This window comes from Mesoplodon densirostris, chromosome 10 (genome assembly GCF_025265405.1).
Source record: "Mesoplodon densirostris isolate mMesDen1 chromosome 10, mMesDen1 primary haplotype, whole genome shotgun sequence".
NCBI classification, from domain to species: Eukaryota; Metazoa; Chordata; class Mammalia; order Artiodactyla; family Ziphiidae; genus Mesoplodon; species Mesoplodon densirostris.
Window position 1 is genome coordinate 38,004,675 of NC_082670.1, and position 19,159 is coordinate 38,023,833.

The window sequence follows — 19,159 nt, forward strand, 5'->3', positions numbered from 1 at the left end:
ATGAGAAGCCCATGCACCTCAGTGAAGAGTAGCCCCTGCTCGCTACAACTAGAGACAGCCCGTGCAGCAAGGAAGACCCAATGCAGCCAAAAATAAATAAATAAATAAATAAATTTTTTTTAATTTTTTAAAAAAAACTTAAAAAAACCCCATAATATTGAGTAGAGTTCCCTGTGCTATACAGTAGGTTTAAGTGCTTTTTACATTTTTTAATTTTTAAAAAGTTTTTAATTTTTTAATTTTTGGCCTTGCCGCGCAGCTTGCGAGATCCTAGTTCACCTGATCAGGGATGGAACCCCTGACCTCAGCAATGAAAGTGCAAAGTCCTAACCATTGGACTGTAAAGGAATTCCCAGATTTGTTTTTTTTTTGGGGGGGGGGTTTGCAGTACACGGGCCTCTCACTGTTGTGGCCTCTCCCGTTGTGGAGCACAGGCTCCGGACGCGCAGGCTCAGTGGCCATGGCTCACGGGCCCAGCCGCTCCACGGCATGTGGGATCCTCCTGGACCGGGGCACGAACCCGTGTCTCCTGCATTGGCAGGCGGACTCTTAACCACTGCGCCACTAGGGAAGCCCCGAGATTTGTATTTTTTTCTTTTTTCTTTTTTTTTTTTTGGACACACTACACAGCATGTAGCATGTGGGATCTTAGTTCCCTGACCGGGGATCAAACCCGGGCCCCCTGCATTGGAAGCGTGGTGTCTTAACCAGTGGACCACCAGGGAAGTCCTGAGTGCTTTTTTTTTTAAGAAAAAAGAATTACTGGTGGCCAGGCATTGACATCTATGTATAAGAATTAAAACATTCAGTATTGTGATTGACTTCCAGTATCCATGAAGGAAAATCTAATAAAAGTGTAGACCTATAGTTTCTTAACTACTTGGTTCAGTCAGTGTCCTCGTAGGAAGCAGATGACGTACTCAACAAACGGTTAACTGAAGAGGTAATTATTTATAGAATTATGGGCAGGGTTAAGGAAACCCACAGAGGAGGGAGGAACTCCCAGAGGCAGCTCTTAGGCTGAGTGGGTCATGGAAAGGAGCAGGGTTACCAGAACAAGATAAATGCTGTAGCTATGAAGAGAGGCCATAATGGCCTTAGGTAGAGGAACTGTGGCAGCCCAGTTTGGGCAGGGGTTGGGGGTGACCAGAGATGAAATAACTGGACTACTTTCTCTTCCTATAGTCCCATCTTTTTTTTTTTTTTTTCTTTTTGCGGTACGCGGGCCTCTCACTGTTGTGGCCTCTCCTGTTGCAGAGCACAGGCTCCGGACGCACAGGCTCAGCGGCCATGGCTCACGGGCCCAGCTGCTCCGCGGCATGTGGGATCTTCCCGGACCGGGGCACGAACCCGTGTCCCCTGCATCGGCAGGCGGACTCTCAACCACTGTGCCACCAAGGAAGCCCCCCTATAGTCCCATCTTTTGATGGTGCCTTCTATTGCCCAAAGCTATCTGGAAAACTGAGGGCAAGAGAGCTGGGTGATGCAAGCCCAAGTCAGCCTCCCAGGGCACAGAAGAAGGCAAAGACTAGGAATTGATCTAGGGTTGTATTGTCCAGTACAACCACCACTAGGCTCATGTGGTTATTTGTGTCCAAATTGAGATGTATTGTAAATATAAAATACATGCTGGATTTCAAACACTTGATATTAAAAGAATGTAAATATCTTATTAATTTTTATATTGATTACATGTTGAAATGATTATTTTTTATGTACTGGGTTAAATAAACTATATTATTACAGTTAAATTCATCTGTTTCTTTATACTTTTTTTTTTTTTGGCTGCACCGCTTGGCTTGTGGGATTTTATTTCCCCAACCAGGGATTGAACCCAGGCCCTTGGCAGTGACAGTGCAGAGTCCTAACCACTGGACTGCCAGGGAATTCCCTGTTTCTTTATACTTTTTTTTTTTTTTTTTTTTTTTGCGGTACGTGGGCCTCTCACTGTTGTGGCCTCTCCCATTGCGGAGCACAGGCTCCAGACACGCAGGCTTCAGTGGCCATGGCTCACGGGCCCAGCCGCTCCGCGGCATGTGGGATCTTCCCGGACCGGGGCACAAACCCGTGTCCCCTGCATCGGCAGGCGGACTCTCAACCACTGCGCCACCAGGGAAGCCCTCTTTATACTTTTTGACTGTGGCTACTAGAGCACTTAAAATTACATGTGTGGCTCATATATCTGTTGGACAGTGTTGATCTACAGGGACAAATGGAAAATAACCTCACACAATTTCAACAAATAATTTTTTTTTTTTTTTTGCGGTATGCAGGCCTCTCACTGTTGTGGCCTCTCCCGTTGCGGAGCACGGGCTCCGGATGAGCAGGCTCAGCGGCCATGGCCCACGGGCCCAGCTGCTCCGCGGCATGTGGGATCTTCCCGGACCGGGGCACGAACCCGTGTCCCCTGCATCGGCAGGCAGACTCTCAACCACTGCACCATCAGGGAAGCCCCCAACAAATAATTATTAAAAAACTTGTTTTAGTTCTATGTCCGGGACAACTATGTGAAAATAGTGTTTCTTCAAATCACATAGTTTAAAGTTTTTGTTTTTGTTTTTAATTAATTTATTTTTTTTAATTTATTTTATTTTTGGCTGTGTTGGGTCTTCGTTGCTGCACACGGGCTTTCTCTAGTTGCGGCGAGCAGGGGCTACTCTTCATTGCAGTGCGCGGGCTTCTCATTGCAGTGGCTTCTCTTGTTGTGGAGCACAGGCTCTAGGCGCATAGGCTTCAGCAGTTGTGGCTTGCGGGCTCTAGAGCACAGGCTCAATAGTTGTGGCTTACGGGCTTAGTTGCTCTGCAGCATGTGGGATCTTCCTAGACCAGGGCTGGAACCCGTGTCCCCTGCATTGGCAAGTGGATTCTTAACCACTGTGCCACCAGGGAAGCCCTTAAAGTTTTTTTTTTTTTTTAACCTAATTGCCTTGATCCTTTGAGGTACCACCTTTTAGGTATTTTTATATTATTCCCTGAAGCAGTTTTTTAGATCATATCACATATTTAACAAATCATTCATTCAGTCAAGAAGTATTTGTTAGGTACCTTCTATTGTCCAAACACTGAGATGGATTTGGAGGAAAAAGTAGTAAGCCAAAACAGAGTCTCAGGCTACCATCATGGGGCTAAGTTCCAACATAGAGGGGAATTAGAAAAAAGAATCTCACAAGTGGTTGTGAAATTATTTATGTAGAAAATGGTCTGAAAAGGGAAATGGTGTCTTAAGAACATATCATAGGAAAGATTGGCCTGATTAGGTAAACCAAAGAAGGCTTCCTGGAGGAAGTGATGATTTAGCAGAAGCCGGAGATATCTGGCAAAGTTTGTGAGAGCAGTGAGAGAATGTTCCTGGAAGAGGGTACAGAATATGTAAAGTTCCTGTAGTAAGTTAGAGGAATTAAAAAAAAAAATACACCAGTGTGGTTGAAGCACAAAGTGAGGAATAATTTTGAAATTTCATTAATATGTAAAATGTCCACGTTATACGTGTATTTATTCGTATGTCAACAAGTGTTTACGAAGTGCCTACTAAGTGCTTTCAGTGAAGCAAAGCTGAATCAATCACTTTCATTCAGTCAATAAACATTAATTGAGTACTTATTATATTTCTCTCTGGAAGGCTCAGAGAGCTGCTATAATGGTATGTTAGAAGTATGTGCACTCAGGAGATTTCCCCCCCTCCTTCAAAGGTTAATGTTCATCATTTCTGAGAGGTGGGATATTGGGGGAATATCTAATGGTGGTTAGGAATCTTTAGGAGGTATGCTTATGAGTAAGAGGTGTACTTATGCATGATTTCTTTTCTTTTCTTTTCTTTTTTTTTTTTTTTCCAGCTGTGCTGAGCAGTTTGCGGGATCTTAGTTCCCCAACCAGGGATCAAACCAGTGCACCCTGCACTGGAAGCACGGAGTCCTAATCACTGGACCACCAGGGAATTCCCTCCCTGGACTTTTTATTTTCTGAGTAGTGTTCTTGTGCCTGGAAAGGAATAATGATTGATTCTAGTGTTTTGATTAATATTAAATTTATCAAAGTTTCAAATTCTGAAATCCAGTTCTTTCTGTAAGGTTAAGGTAAATTTCCAATCATTGTTATTTTATTTTCTAAGAACCTAATTTTTTAAATAAGATCAATAATTCCCACTGTCCTTAGATAAATCTTTAATAGAATCAGAAGTTAAGCAGAATTTCCCTAAACAATTAACTTTATTTACACACTTGACTGATTTCATTCCTTTAAATGTATCAGGCAACATTTGTACATTTAGTACATTTAATTCTCTGAAATATTTCAAAGGTGTATCATAGCAGACTTAAAACTGTAACAAGAAAGATATCCCCTATTCATGGATTAGAAGACTTAATATCATTAAGATATGCAGTAGTACACAAAGCAATCTACAGATTCAGTGCAATCCCTACCAAAATTCCAAGAGATGTTTTGCAGAAGTGGAAAAGCCAAAATTAATATTGAGAAATAAGAAAAAATTTGGAGGACTCACACTTCCCAATTTCAAAACTTACTACAAAGTTATAGTAATCAATACATTGTGGTACTAGCATAAGGAAAGACATATAGACGATTGGAATAGAATTGAGAGTCCAGAAATAAACTCATACATCTATAGTCAATTGATTTTTGACAAGGGCCACAGGCCAAGACTTTTCAATGGGGAAAGAATAGTCTCTTCAAAACAAATGTTGTTGTGACAACTGATATCCACATGAAAAAAAAAGTGAAGTTGAACCCCTACCTCATACCATATACAAAAATTAACTGCAAATTCATCAACCACTGAAGTATTAGATCTGAAACCATAAAACTCTTACAGTGAAACATAGGGGCAAATCTTCATGACCTTGGATTTGACAATGGATTCCTAGATATGACACCAAAAGCACAAGCAACAAAAGAAAAAATAAAGTTGAACTTTATCAAAATTAAAAATGTTTGTGCAATAAAGAGCATTAAGAAAGTGCTCTTTAAGGAAGTGAAAAGACGGGCTTCCCTGGTGGCGCAGTGGTTGAGAGTCCGCCTGCTGATGCAGGGGACACGGGTTCGTGCCCCGGTCCGGGAAGATCCCACATGCTGCGGAGCAGCTGGGCCCGTGAGCCATGGCCGCTGGGCCTGTGCGTCCGGAGCCTGTGCTCCGCAATGGGAGAGGCCACAGCAGTGAGAGGCCCGCGTACAGCGGAAAAAAAAAAAAGTGAAAAGGCAACTGCTGTGTGAAAAAGAATTTGTCTGGTCTTTGTCCCAGGTTCCTGGCACTGAGCTTCTAAAACCCTTGGAATTTCCTGAGCAAGGGGCTTTGAGCCAGCCCAATCTCTGGAGAGAGGAGAGGAGCTGGAGATTGAATTCAATCATGGAGCCATTGATTTAATCAATCTAGCCTATGCAATGACACTCCCATTTAAACACCCTGGACTGAAGCTCAGTGGAGCTTCCTGGTTGGTGAAAACATTGATATGCTGGAGGGGTGATGCACCCTGATTCTACGAGGAGAAGGCACAGAAGTACTGTGTTGGGGACCCTCCCAGACCTTGCCCAGTGCATTTGTCTCTTTGGCTGTTCCTGATCTGTATCCTTTATGATAAAAATGGAACAGCAAGTATAGTGGTTTCTTGAGTTCTGTGAGTCATTCTGGTGAATATCAAACCTACGGGGATTGTGGGAACTCCTACATTTGTAGCTCTGTGTTCAGAAGTGCAGGTGGGGTTTCCCAGGTGGTGCAGTGGTTGAGAGTCTGTCTGCCAATGCAGGAGACATGGGTTCGAGCCCTGGTCCGGGAGGATTCCACATGCCGTGGAGCAACTAGGCCCTGTGCGCCACAACTACTGAGCCTGCACTCTAGAGCACGCGAGCCCCAGCTACTGAATCCGTGGCTGCAAATACTGAAGCCCACACGCCTAGAGCCCGTGCTCCGCAACAAAAGAAGCCACCGCAATGAGAAGCCCGTACACCGCAATGAAGAGTAATCCCCTCTCGCCTCGACTAGAGAAAGCCTGCACGCAGCAACAAAGACCCAATGCAGCCAAAAATAAATAATAAATAAATAAATTTATTTTTAAAAAAGTGGTCCACATCAAAAAAAAAACTTTTAAAAAGGTCAAAAAAAAAAAAAAGGAAAAGAAAAGGAGAGAATCCACAGAGGAGAGCAAGACGAGAAAAGAATAATTATGCTGTTGATGATATCAAAATAGTGTAGCATTTTATAGAGCATTTACAGAACATTTACATTCATGTAACTTGGAAGAGACAGGCTGGCTCCCAGCTTCTTCCTAAACCTCTTCTCAGCCACAAGATCCCTTCCTGTCACAAGCCTGAAGCCAGCCTGACACATAAAAGATGATAAATGTTCATCAAAAATGAGTGTGAAGCTCTCATTCCCAGCCCTCCCCACACTTGCCCAGAGACTCTGCTGCAATCTTTCCAGCCTTGATCTTAGAGCAAAGGGAGGTTGGAAGGTAGGGAACCCCAGAATTGCACCTCCTGCTCCTGGTCTCTTTTCAGCCTTCCCTAGCATGTCTTTTACTTTATTTTATTTTGTTTTTCATTTTTTTAAAAATATTTATTTATTTATTTATTATTTGGTTGCATTGGGTCTTAGTTGCAGCCTGGGGGCTCCTTAGTTGCAGCTTGCAGGCTCCTTAGTTGCGGCTCACCAGCTCCTTAATTGTGGCATGCGAACTCTTAGTTACGGCATGCATGTGGATCTAGTTCCCTGACCAGGGATCGAACCCGGGCCCCCTGCATTGGGAGTGCGGAGTCTTAACCACTGCACCACCAGGGAAGTCCCTTATTTTATTTTATTTTTATTATTTTTATTTTTATTGAAGTATAGTTGATATACATTCCCTAGGATGTCTAGATTGCTGCTGATTGCTTGCCACATATTTCAGAATTTAAATTACAAATATATCCAGATAAAGCTTTATTCTCCAGATAAAATTCTGTAGCTTGCTTCATGAGCTTTCATTGTTTGTTTTTGTTTTAAACTTTAAGGGGCAGGGCCAGCAAATGAAGTTATAATCTGTTCATTTATGAACTATAACCTGTTCATTTCAGGTTATAGCTTATGGCTCTATTCAGGTTATACTTCCTCTCATTCACCATGCTGTGTCCTGGGAAAGTTTAGTCCTCTTAAAGTGTGTTACAGAATCAAAAAGGTTGGGAAACACTGAATCAGCAAAGAGGAATTATGTGTGTAAGGAAACTGGGAAGGCTGGTGGCCACTTAGTGGACTTAAAGAGGATTCACGACTATTCTTAACACTCTCCCTGCACAACCACCACCAAATAACCCCCAAAGAAAGCCACGCAGGTTACAGAACAATGCAGGTATGATTTATTTTTCAAATATATAAGTATTACACGTGTGTGCATATGCCCTATATACACATACACGTGTGCGCACACACACACACACACACACACACATATAGACTCAGAGAAATAGTAGGAAAGCTTATATACCAGAATAATAGCATTTACCTCTAGGTGGTAAGATGAAGATTTCTCTTTCTTTGGCTATTTATTTCTCTGTATGGTCTAATTTTTTATAATTACATTTAATGAAAATTAATGAAAGTTCTTTTTACTGAAGAGTCAAAATAACTTGGGTTTAAAACTTTCATTTTAAATTGGTCCATAATTACTTTCCAATACTCATCAGTTGATTATCTAATTTCTCCTAGTCTGGAGATATGTCACATGACAACTGAAGTTTGTGAGTTAGCTGAGAGCATGTGAGTAATTCTGTTTCCCTGGCACCGCCCGCTCCCCCACCAAATACCTTTCTCCACATGCAGCAGCAGCTCCCCCGACAGCACACACAATAATTTTCACCCTGTAGTTTTCTCTGGAATTTACCGATTTATAAAATGTAATTGTAGCATTTAGATTTTTTATTTTTTTTTGGCCGCACCATGTGGCATGAGGGTTGTGCCCTGACCAGGGATCAAACCTGCACCCCCTGCAGTGGAAGCATGAGTCTTAACCACTGGACCGCCAGGGAATTTCCTATTTGTACCACTTATTTATTTATTTATTAGAAATTTATTTTATTTATTTATTTATTTTTGCCTACGTTGGGTCTTCATTGCTGTGCGCGGGCTTTCTCTAGTTGCAGCGAGTGGGGGCTACTCTTCGTTGTGGCAGGTGGGCTTTACCATTGCGGTGGCTTCTGTTGCTGAGCATGTGCTCTAGGCATGCAGGCTTCGGTAGTTGCCACACACTGGCTCGGTAATTATGGCTCATGGGCTCTAGAGCACAGGCTCAGTAGTTGTGGCGCACAGGCTTAGTTGCTCCATGGCATGTGGGATCTTCCCAGACCAGGGATCGAACCTGTGTCCCCTGCATTGGCAGGTGGATGATTAACCACTGCGCCACCAGGGAAGCCCTATTATAGCATTTAAAGTAAGTGGAAACTGGGATACAGAGAGGTTAAGTAAGTTGCCCGAGGTCACACAGCTTGTAAGGGATGGAGATGGGATTCAAACCCCAAGTCTGGCTCTGAAGCCTGGTGATATCTTGAGTGGAAAGCAGTAATGCTCAGAAATTTTAGCCATTTGGAAAGACTGCCTTTGACGTCTCTGGGTGTGTGTGTTTTTTTTCAGCTCCCCATGTTCCTCCGGGAACCCTAAGGAACAAAGTGTCACGTGAACAGTGGTCCTTCCTCGCTGCGCCCGGCCTCCTGAGTCAGCTCAGTTCCTGAGCCTCCTTTTCTGATTTCAGCTCCACCCTCTTCCCCCCTCGGTGGCGCCTGAACTTCCATGCCTGCCTCAGTGTATTACCTTATTTGGTTGTCCGGCCCACAAAGAAGTCTGGAAAAGTATCCAGGTCAGAATAAAAATATTGCTTGTGCAGCTAGGGGGTGAGAAATCTTTATTTTAGTGACCCTGGCTTGTGCTCTGAAAGTCACAAATACAGGGAAGCAAGTTTAGTCTCAAAAACAACCACAAAAAGCAACTGAAGAGGGCAGAGTGGAGGTGCCAATGTCACAATTTCTAATGTGTGCTTTTTTTTTTTTTTTTTGGCCACACTGCACAGCTTGTGGGATCTTAGTTCCCTGACCAGGGATTAAACTTGGGCCACAGCAGTGGAAGTGCCAAGTCCTAACCACTGAACCACCAGGAAATTCCCTATTTAATGTGTGCTTAATTCTGTGATTAGAAAGAGATTTGTCTTTATTCAGCTCCATGGCTGTCTTTCTCTCTTTCCTCTTTCCTGAGTTTCTAGAGTTTATACACCAATGCAAGGTGTATAAACTCAAGCCCAGAAAGTATAAAAAATTTTAGGTAGCTGGTACCATAGTTATCATAATTTAGCATATGCTTATATGTTGCATGAATAACATTTTAAACCCGGTTCAGAGAGTATCTCTCTCTCTCTCATCTAATTTTTGAAACTCTCTGAGGTAGATGTTCTTATTATATCTATTTTATGTTTTCTTTTTTTTTTCTTGGCCACACCACATGGCTTGAGGGATCTCAGTTCCCTGACCAGGGATTGAATCCGGGCCAAGGCAGTGAAAGCATCGAGTCCTAACCACTTGACTGCCAGGGAATTCCCCTTATTATCTCCATTTTATAGATGAAAAAACTGAGTCACAAGAATTTAAGTCACTTGCCCAAGGTCCTAGAGTTCAGAATTACCAAGCCAGGCTTGCCCCTGCAGTCAGGATACTAACCATAGGCCCATTCTACTTCTGAGGCACCCCAGGGATCTGGAGGCCTTTATGTTACTTGACCTATTATATTTCAGCCTGTTAAGCCCTTACTCTTGCATTTCTGTCTCCTCCCAGTTTTGCAAGTTCCCAGCTCTCTGGTTCCTCCTTCTCAGTGCCCTTCAGACTGCTTCTTTCTCCACTGCCTACTAATGCAGGGAGCCCTTAGAATTCCTTCCTGGTCTCTTCCTGGCTCCCTGTATGTGTCTGTCCATGAGGAACCTCCTCTACTTTCAGGACTTAAGTTCTTTGCTTTATCTTTGGTGGGGTGATTATTCCTTCATGCCTGAACCATACATCCAGTACACATGCTTCCTTCTTTTATCCCCAATGTACTTCAGAGCTCCAATTCACTATCTTTCCATCCTGTGCCCCACATCTGACTCTCACTGCTTCCCGGCCACCCTTGATTGACCATGAGTCGCACAGCCTTCATTCCGGCCTGGCCTACCGCCTAGTCATCTTGTCTTTCCTTTACAGAAACAAGCTGTGTACCTCTGCATTCAGCCTCCTTTGCCTGGTATGCCCTAGTTTGGGTTTTTCAAGCTTTTGATCCCAAGAGTAAGAAATACATGTGAACTCACAACCCAGTACCCACGAGTGCATGACCCCAAGGGTAGGCAGCATCTAGGCTGTCTCAACAGTGGTTGACAACACCATGTTCGTGTTCAAGTTAAGAGTATAGGTGCCAGGTCACACCAGTGAGAATTCCAATCCATTTTGTGTCCACACCCAGGGCAGTTATTCAAAATATTTAACCATAGTTCAGCCTGGACCCTAGCTAATCAAAACAGTTATGGGAGGGTGATGAGAGAAGAGACTGGGTGCCAAGGTGGGAAGAAGACAGGCACTGGGGTATGGGTGGGGAGTTCACAGAGCACCAGCTATTTATGGAAGAACACAGATGTATTTGAACATTTTAGCAACTGCTACCTCTGTTCCAGAGCCTTCCAGCTGAACGTCAGTCACTCCATCTACCCCTTAACTTCTGTGTCCCTTAGTGACTCCACCATCTAAACCCACTTTCAGATTCCTGGCTTTTCTGCCACTTGCTACTTTCTGCCCCATCCTTGCTCGGAGAAGAGCCCAGGAGGTCAGCCCTAATGAATTCTAATTTCTGAAAGAAAAGCAGCCTGCTCAGACAGAAGTCAGTGAAGGGTCTTTCCTGGCAAAGGAAAGTATTCCAGGCCTGTTGCGCCACAGTGTTCAGCTTCCACCTCATGCCAGCAGGTGCTGGGAAAGGCAGCACAACAGCCTGTGAGACACTCAGGGTAATGACCCTGCTGTCAGGGAAGGAGTTAATGGCGGGGAGATGAGTTGTTTCTCAGTAAATCTGAGCACGTTACTAGGAAGCAGGCCCCCAGTACAGGCATACTGTGACGAGTCTTCAAAGTACCTTGGCAACCAAGACTTTTATTTTAGAAGCAAACTCTTATCAGGATTTTTGATTGTTGGCTGAGATTGAGACCTTAAGCAATTTTCTTAAGCTCTTTTGAGTCTCATAGTCATACCTTTCATATTGCAAAATAGGAAAACAAGAATGACCTACTTGAATCAAAAAGGTATGTAAGGATTAAAATAACTCTTTGTTTTGAAAACTGGCAATTAAAGGGAAGGAATTAAACATTTAACCTCCTTTCTAATGGGCACTATATTTAGGGTAACTACATAATCTCAGTTTATGAGAGAAAGGTCTATTCTACTAAAGAATGCCAGCTAATCAATGCAGAAATAATAAATCAGCATTTTGCAAGCTCTAATGAATTTGATTCAAGCAAATATTATGAACTGCTGTTAAAATCATTAGGTAGGGCTTCCCTGGTGGCACAGTGGTTGAGAGTCCGCCTGCCGATGCAGGGGACGTGGGTTCATGCCCCGGTCCGGGAAGATCCCACATGCCGTGGAGCAGCTGCACCAGTGAGCCATGGCCGCTGGGCCTGCGCATCCGGAGCCTGTGCTCCGCAATGGGAGAGACCACAACAGTGAGAGGCCCACGTACCGCAAAAAAAAAAAAAAATCATTAGGTAATCCCCCCATTAGAATGGTTAAAATTAAAAAGCCTGTCCAGGGCTTCCCTGGTGGCGCAGTGGTTGAGAGTCCGCCTGCCGATGCAGGGGACGCGGGTTCGTGCCCCGGTCTGGGAGGATCCCACATGCCGCGGAGCGGCTGAGCCCGTGACCCATGGCCGCTGAGCCTGCGCGTCCGGAGCCTGTGCTCCGCAACGGGAGAGGCCACAGCAGTGAGAGGCCCGCGTACTGAAAAAAAAAAAAAAAAAAGCCTGTCCATACTAAATGTTGGTAAGGATATGAAGTAGTTGGAACTCTCACACAATGCTGGTGGGAATGTAAAATGTACAACCACTTTGGAAAACAGTTTAGAGATTTCTTTAAAAGTTAAACAGGGACTTCCCTGGTGGCGCAGTGGTTAAGAATTGGCCTGCCAAGGGACAGGGGTTCAAGCCCTGGTCCGGGAAGATCCCACATGCCGCAGAGCAACTAAGCCCGTGCACCACAACTACTGAGCCTGCAAGCCACAACTACTGAGCCCACGCGCCGCAACTGCTGAAGCCCATGCTCTCTATAGCCCATGCTCTGCAACAAGAGAAGTCACCACAATGAGAGGCCCACACACCACAACGAAGAGTGGCCCCTGCTTGCCTCACCTAGAGAAAGCCGCACACGGCAAGGAAGACCCAACGCAGCCAAAAAATAAATTAATTAATTTAAAGAAAAAAAAATTAAACATATACCCACCATATGACTCAGCCATTTCAGTCCAGGATAGTTACCTAAGAGAAGTGAAAGCATATGTCCATACAAAGACTTATACATGAATGTTCACAGCAGCTTTCTTTGTAGTAGACCAAAAAGGCTCTTTGAAGAGATTAAGGATGCTACTCACAGATCCCATCAGCCATCTCAACAAAAGAAAAAAATAGAGATGAAATTATCCAGGAAAGGTAAGAGGAAGAGCCTCTTGTCTACTGGAGTGAATTCCCATGACATGCACAGGAGGCCCACAAGACTCTTGAGAATTTTATACCAGCAGAAACATTGACAGCTTGAACTGAAAGGGACAAAAAGAAGATAAAATGAAAGAAGTTGTACCCCCAAAATTCTACAGACAGGAAGCAGGCTGATAAAACTACTTAGCTGGAAACATGGACACCTTTCATGAATAAGGAAGGATGGCTCAGAGGATGGAGCTTCAAATCCAGATGACAGAACTGAGAGGCATAGAGAATTATTCCCAGGGCTTGAAGCCGTGTATACTTCTTTTTTTTTTTAATTAATTAATTTATGTTTTTGGCTGTGTTGGTTCTTCATTGCTGCGCAAGGGCTTTCTCTAATTGCAGCGAGCAGGGGCTACTCTTCGTTGTGGTGTGCAGGCTTCTCATTGTGGTGGCTTCTCTTGTTGTGGAGCACAAGCTCTAGGTATGCGGGCTTCAGTAGTTGCAGCACACGGGCTCAGTGGTTGTGGCTCGTGGGCTCTAGAGAACAGGCTCAGCAGTTGTGGCGCACGGGCTTAGTTGCTCCGCGGCATGTGGGATCTTCCCGGACCAGGGCTTGAACCCGTGTCCCCTGCATTGGCAGGCGGATTCTCAACCACTGCGCAACCAGGGAAGCCTGGCTCGTATACTTCTAATTGCTTTGCCTGTATTCACTCAGGTTTTCAAACCTTTTGGGTGGTGACTCACCATAAGAAATACATTTTACAAAGCAATGCAGCACACTCATACATACACAATGGAAGCCAAAGATTTCAGAAAATAATTACCTACCCTGACTCTGTGCAATGCATTCTGATGTCTTCTGTTAGATTGTATTCTGATTCTATTTCATTTTTTTAAAAAATGCAGTTAACCCATTAAGTTGATTTCATGACCAACTGATGAGTCTTGACCTGCAGTTTGAAAAACCCTTTTAATTTGTTTAATATATGTACAGACCCACACAAACTCCTATGAGGTAGAAACTGTTATTGTACCCATTTTTCAGAAGAGGAAATTCTGGCACAGAGAGGTTAAATAACTTGCCTAAGCACACACAGGTAGGGATAAAGTGGGAGATCCAGGCTTCTAACCCAGGGAGCCAGCTTCAAAGACAGTCCTTTGAACTACTCTCTTACAGGGCCTCTCTCATCCCACCTGCCGCATGGTGGTAAGTGAGTATCTGCTGATAGATGTCTCTGCTTCTCCAAAGGAGTGATTCAAGTGGTATTTGAACAGAGTGCTCTATTAAGATTAGTGGAGTGTTCAAGGTTACAGCAGATTTAGGGAGCAGAAGTTATATTTTCTGACTAATATTTCATAATGAACAATAGTTCTGTGTGAAGAGCATAGACTTCCAAGTCAGATAATTCTGAGTTCACATACTGGCTCCACACCAGGGACAGATCCAGACTTTGTGGGAACTGAAGCTTTATGCAATTTTGAAAGCTCTTCCTAAGGAGAAGAATAGAGCTCATGTATTCAGAATTAAGTGCCGCGCCTTGAAAGGGGCCCATGTAAGAGAGGGGCCTTTTGGCTTAAGCTTCCTTAGCTTTCTGCTTATTTGCCTCTGTCTGCCCTTTATTAGCCCTTTATTTCTTTTCTTGTTTACAAAATTTTTAAACATTTATTTTTTGGCTGCATTGGGTCTTCATTGCTGTGCGTGGGCTTTCTCTAGTTGCGGTAAGCAGGGGCTACTCTTCATTGTAGTGTGGTGGCTTCTCGTGTTGCGGAGCATGGGCTCTAGGCACGCGGGCTTCAGTAGTTGTGGCGCATGGGCTTAGTTGCTCTGGGGCATGTGGGATCTTCCCGGACCAGGGCTCGAACCCATGTCCCCTGCACTGGCAGGCGGATTCTTAATCACTGTGCCACCAGGAAAGTCCCTAGCCCTTTCTTTCTGACACTCGGTTTTCTAATCTCTGAAATAGGTGTAGCAATTCCTATCTCTCATGGATGCCAGATGATCAGCTGAAAGAACCTAGCTGAAGAGCCTAGTACAATGTTCACTAAGTAGGTACTCAATAAGTAATTGTTAATAGCAATAATAATAATTTAAAAAATAGAATACTTCAATTAGAAACCAGTTTTTAAGCAAGGTTTTGAAATAAAAACACGATATGGAGAAAAAAGTATTTTGTCAGTTCATTTACACCTCAGCTCTGTAACTCACCTCTCCCTGGAGTCCAATTATTTTGGTTTCTCCAAGCTCTCTATCCAAAGAGAAGTATAAGTGAGAATAAGAAAGCAGAGCATTCAAAAACAAAGGCAGATATAGAGAGAGTATCATGGGAGAAAGTCAGCTGCAGGGGCCCCCAAAGGCCAGATTTCCACTGTGTGGATGTCACTAAGAAGAAAAAATATTTAACTGTTTAAGATCTTTCTCAATAAACCAAAAAAGGGCATTCAAGATGCATTTTGGCGTTGAGAGAGGAGGCAGCTGGACAAACTGCATCCTGGTAGAGTCAAGTTTTAGTCACCTGTATTCAGACATTTTATGCTTGTTGTTCTGCTGTGTCCTGAGGGATTATCAAAAAGCAAGAGGCCTCTGGAGTCAGCTTCCTGCCCCTTGGAGAACCAACAGTATTTGCAGAAACGCATGAGGTCACTTTGCCTTCCACTTACCTCTTATATTCTCCTCTCAGAGTTTGAGATTCTAAAAAAAGGAGGTATGTTAATACAGAGTGACATGAAAATATAATGGGAGTCTTTCTCAAACGTGTGGCTTCTCTTGGTTATCTGTGGGTTTTTTGTTTCGGGTGACTGTTGTGTCATTTAGGTAAAAAATAATAAGTGGGGATGTGTGGGAAGAGAAGGGTCAAAAGATGGTAGGAAGTAATTGGATTAATTCGATAATTAAGGGGAGTTATGTGGGTGATTATTAAGTTTCTTGCTAGCTACATTTAGGCATAAGCACATGTTTTATTTTTCTTAATATTTACAAATGACTCATACCCTTTGTAATTCAGCAATCACAAACTCTTCCCATTTTTCCCCAGAAATTCCTCTGTGTAAAGCTGAAGATGAAACAGCCCTTCTTTTTCTACTCACTGGCAGAACGATTTCTTTCCTTCTGCCATATCTATTTATCTACTAAGAGCATCAGGCACTTCTGGATCCATCTGTTGCCTCCAAACCCCTATTTCCCTCTATTCTGATCCGCAGTACTATGTCAGGAGGCTACCTTGGAATATTAACTGGTGGCTTTTGTCCACAGGATTTTCTTTTCTCCATGGCCTTTACCCCCATTCGGTGAACTAAATTTTTGTTGTCTCAACTCAAGGAAGGGTGGACCAATATGAAAGAGGAGTCTTTTTCTGGCTTTGGGAAGCAGAAAGGACTCATGTACAGAGACAACACTGAAGGTCTGCAAGAGTCTACTGGACCTCTAGATGAGATCAGTGTTCCCAGACTTGAGGAGAGTGTGGCTGGGGAGCTTGTGCATTCCACACAAGGCCCAGTGCTGTGCCCCCGTAACTGGACCAGGCCTTCTGGGGTGGAGTTAGGAACCAAGATGAGAGGAGCGCCCTGATAACTGTTTTTGTGTCTTCGGTGGTTGCTAGGCAAAATTTCATACAAAGAGGCTATGTGGCCACCCTCAGAGACTGCTGCTTTAATCATTCCTAATGATCACTTTGGACAAAGTCTGGAAAAACATAGGGAAAAAATTTTAAATTTGTGAGGAGGATGAAGGGAAGCATTCAGATCCCTTAAAACTAGCATTCATGAGGACTGTGACCTCTCGGTACACTTCAGCTTGGCTAGCATAACAGGTGTTATTCAGGAGCAGAAAGCCACTCTCCCCCGTGCCCTGTCACCACCAGAGTCCCTGGAAATTAGATAAGACTCAGAGGAAAATCTGGGGGTGTAGAGTGACCCTACACATCTAATTGTAATCTGTGATAATTGCTAGTCAGGCAAAGCACAGGAAGCTGTGTGGACTGGTCTGTGCAGAGAGGGAAGGGCACCCTGAGCCGAGACCCGAAGGGTGAGATAGAGGTAACTAGGTGTTTGTGAAGGTAGAAAGAAAATACAGTCCCTGGGCCGGCAATTACCCAGTCAGCCACCCAGAACCACTTATGAAACAGTGTCGTGAGGCAAAGAGCAAGGAAAGGAGAAGGGACTGCTCAATAGCAGCAGATGCTGCAGAAAAGTCAAAGCAACATGAGGACCGTTGGATTAAAGAATACGGAAGACATTGTGTTGACTCTGTCAAGAATAGTTTCAGCAGATTGTGGGAAGAAAAAAAAATTGCAGGAGGCTGAGATGTGGGAGGTGTAGAAATAAAGATGGTAGAAATAAACAGACAAATCTTCATGAAATTTGGCTGTGAAGGGAATGGTAAAGGGCATTAGTAGGAGCTGAATAGGGAGTCAAAGGAAGAGGCTTTTAGGTTGGGGAACCTTTGAACCTGTGTAAACATTGATAGGAAGCAGCAAGTAGAGAGCAGGTAAAGAAGAGAGGATGGAGAGGGGGGACTCTCATTAGCAAAAGGCCCCTGGGGAACTAGGAAGTGACATGAGCCAAAGCTCAGGTAAGAAATTGGCCTAAATAGGAGGAGAAAAGGCTGGAGAAATCGTAGATTTGGTGGCAGAGGTCAGGGAGCTCTCTAATGGCCTCTGTGAAGCGGGAGGAGATAGGATCTGCTAATTGGGGTGGGTCAGTGGATGGGAAGGGTTAGTAAAATCAAAGAATTGAAAAAGATAGAAGAGATCTGAAATAGCTAGTAGAGTTGGTACAAATTCCCGACGTGCCAGCAAAACCTTACATCCCGGTACCTTTATTTCTGTTTTGAGCTCTCATTCCTCTAGGTGGCAGAGGCTTCATCTCAGTCAGTTCAGGAAGAGATGACAGGGAGGCAGTTGGATTCATGGGTCTGGAGCTCAGAGAGGGATATGGGCTGAAAACATCCATTTGGGGTTCATCAGAACATAGTGTTTGTCTCTGGAGTCCCAGGAGTCATTGACATGCCTCAGCGAGAAAGAAGAGGACAAAGAGCCCAACTTGGGGGAAAGGCCCAGTAGAGGAAGAAGAATCAGCAAAGGAAACTCAGAAGGTAGGAAGAAAAGCAGGAGAATGTCATGTCACAGAACTAAGAGAAGTGAGTATTTGAAGTGAAATAAGAGGTCAGCTAGGATTAGGATTATAAAATATTCATGGATGTCATGTCTTCTTTCTTTGAGTTGGGGCACAAAAAAACAGAGGATATAATCATAATACTACTATTTATTGAGTATATAGTGCCTGATTATGTCATTCAACCAACCAATCAATCATATATTAACTGAGTGAGTATGACTGTAGAGAAGTTTTCTTGTTATGAGGGCAGAGCTGGGGACTGCCCGGGCTAAGAGCTGCTAGTGGTCACCAGAGCCTCAGAGAATGAGGCAGGTGTCAAAATCTCGGTGCTTAAATAAAAATGCTACATTAGTTTGTTCAGCTTCAGTAATGAGGAGCAGGTGGAGAAAGAGAGAGAAAGGAGCTTATTGTAAAAATTAGGAGAGGGAAAAACTTATTCTAAAAATTAGGAAGATTAAGCTTTGAGGGGAGTTCCCTGGCAGTCCAGTGGTTAGGGCTCCACGCTTCCACTGCAGTGGGGCCTGGGTTCAATTCCTGGTCAGGAAACTAAGATCCTGCACGCCACATGGCACAGCCAAAAAAAAAAAAAGAGAGAGATTAAGCTTTGGGGATCTTTTTTTTTTCTGCCGTACGCGGGCCTCTCACTGTTGTGGCCTCTCCCGTTGTGGAGCACAGGGTCTGGATGCGCAGGCTCAGCGGCCATGGCTCACGGGCCTAGCCACTCCATGGCATGTGGGATCTTCCCAGACCGCAGCACGAACCCGTGTCCGCCTGCATCAGCAGGCAGACTCTCAACCACTGTGCCACCAGGGAAGCCCCAAGCTTTGAGGATCTTGAAGCAGTCTGAAATTCAACTTTAAGATTTAGGAGGTGAGGACTCTGTTCTTCACCATGTCTTCTCACAAGACATTCAGGATCAAGCAATTCCTGGCTAAGAAACAAAAGCAGAATCGTCCCATTCCCCAGTGGATTCGGATGAAAACTGGTAATAAAATCAGATATAACTCCAAGAGGAGACGTTGGAGAAGAATCAAGCTGGCTCTATAAGGAATCGCACATGAGATGGCATACATATTTACTCTGTATCAAGTCACTTGCTTCTTACCATATCACTCTGAAAACATCACTATCTGGATAGCTGGATGTGTTTTATTGGGAAAATGATTTTTCTCTTTGTTTCTATGTTTCTGCACTAGTAGGTTGGCTCAGAAATAAATACGTGAGAACGTCTGTTGGAAGAAAAAAAAAGATTTAGGAGGTGAAAACTGTGAGCTTCTGTTCGGCACAAGTTTGTCCGTAGGCACTGATGCCTGCTCTGTTTGCACAGAAATGGAAGCACCCTGAGAGAATCTCGTTCCTATAATAGAGTGC

At 43.9% G+C, this 19,159-nt stretch overlaps 1 protein-coding gene across 1 annotated transcript; it reads left to right on the forward strand.

The window, feature by feature from the left end:
• Nucleotides 1–18,679: 18,679 nt before the first annotated feature.
• On the forward strand, nt 18,680–18,835 carry LOC132497700 (large ribosomal subunit protein eL39-like). The gene has a single exon (XM_060111124.1). It carries the CDS (start codon nt 18,680–18,682, stop codon nt 18,833–18,835), a length of 156 nt encoding a protein of 51 aa, XP_059967107.1.
• The last annotated feature ends 324 nt before the right edge of the window (nt 18,836–19,159 follow it).

Bases quoted from the DNA above. Each gene is read 5' to 3' on its own strand.
- LOC132497700 (XM_060111124.1), top strand. From the start codon at position 18,680: ATGTCTTCTCACAAGACATTCAGGATCAAGCAATTCCTGGCTAAGAAA.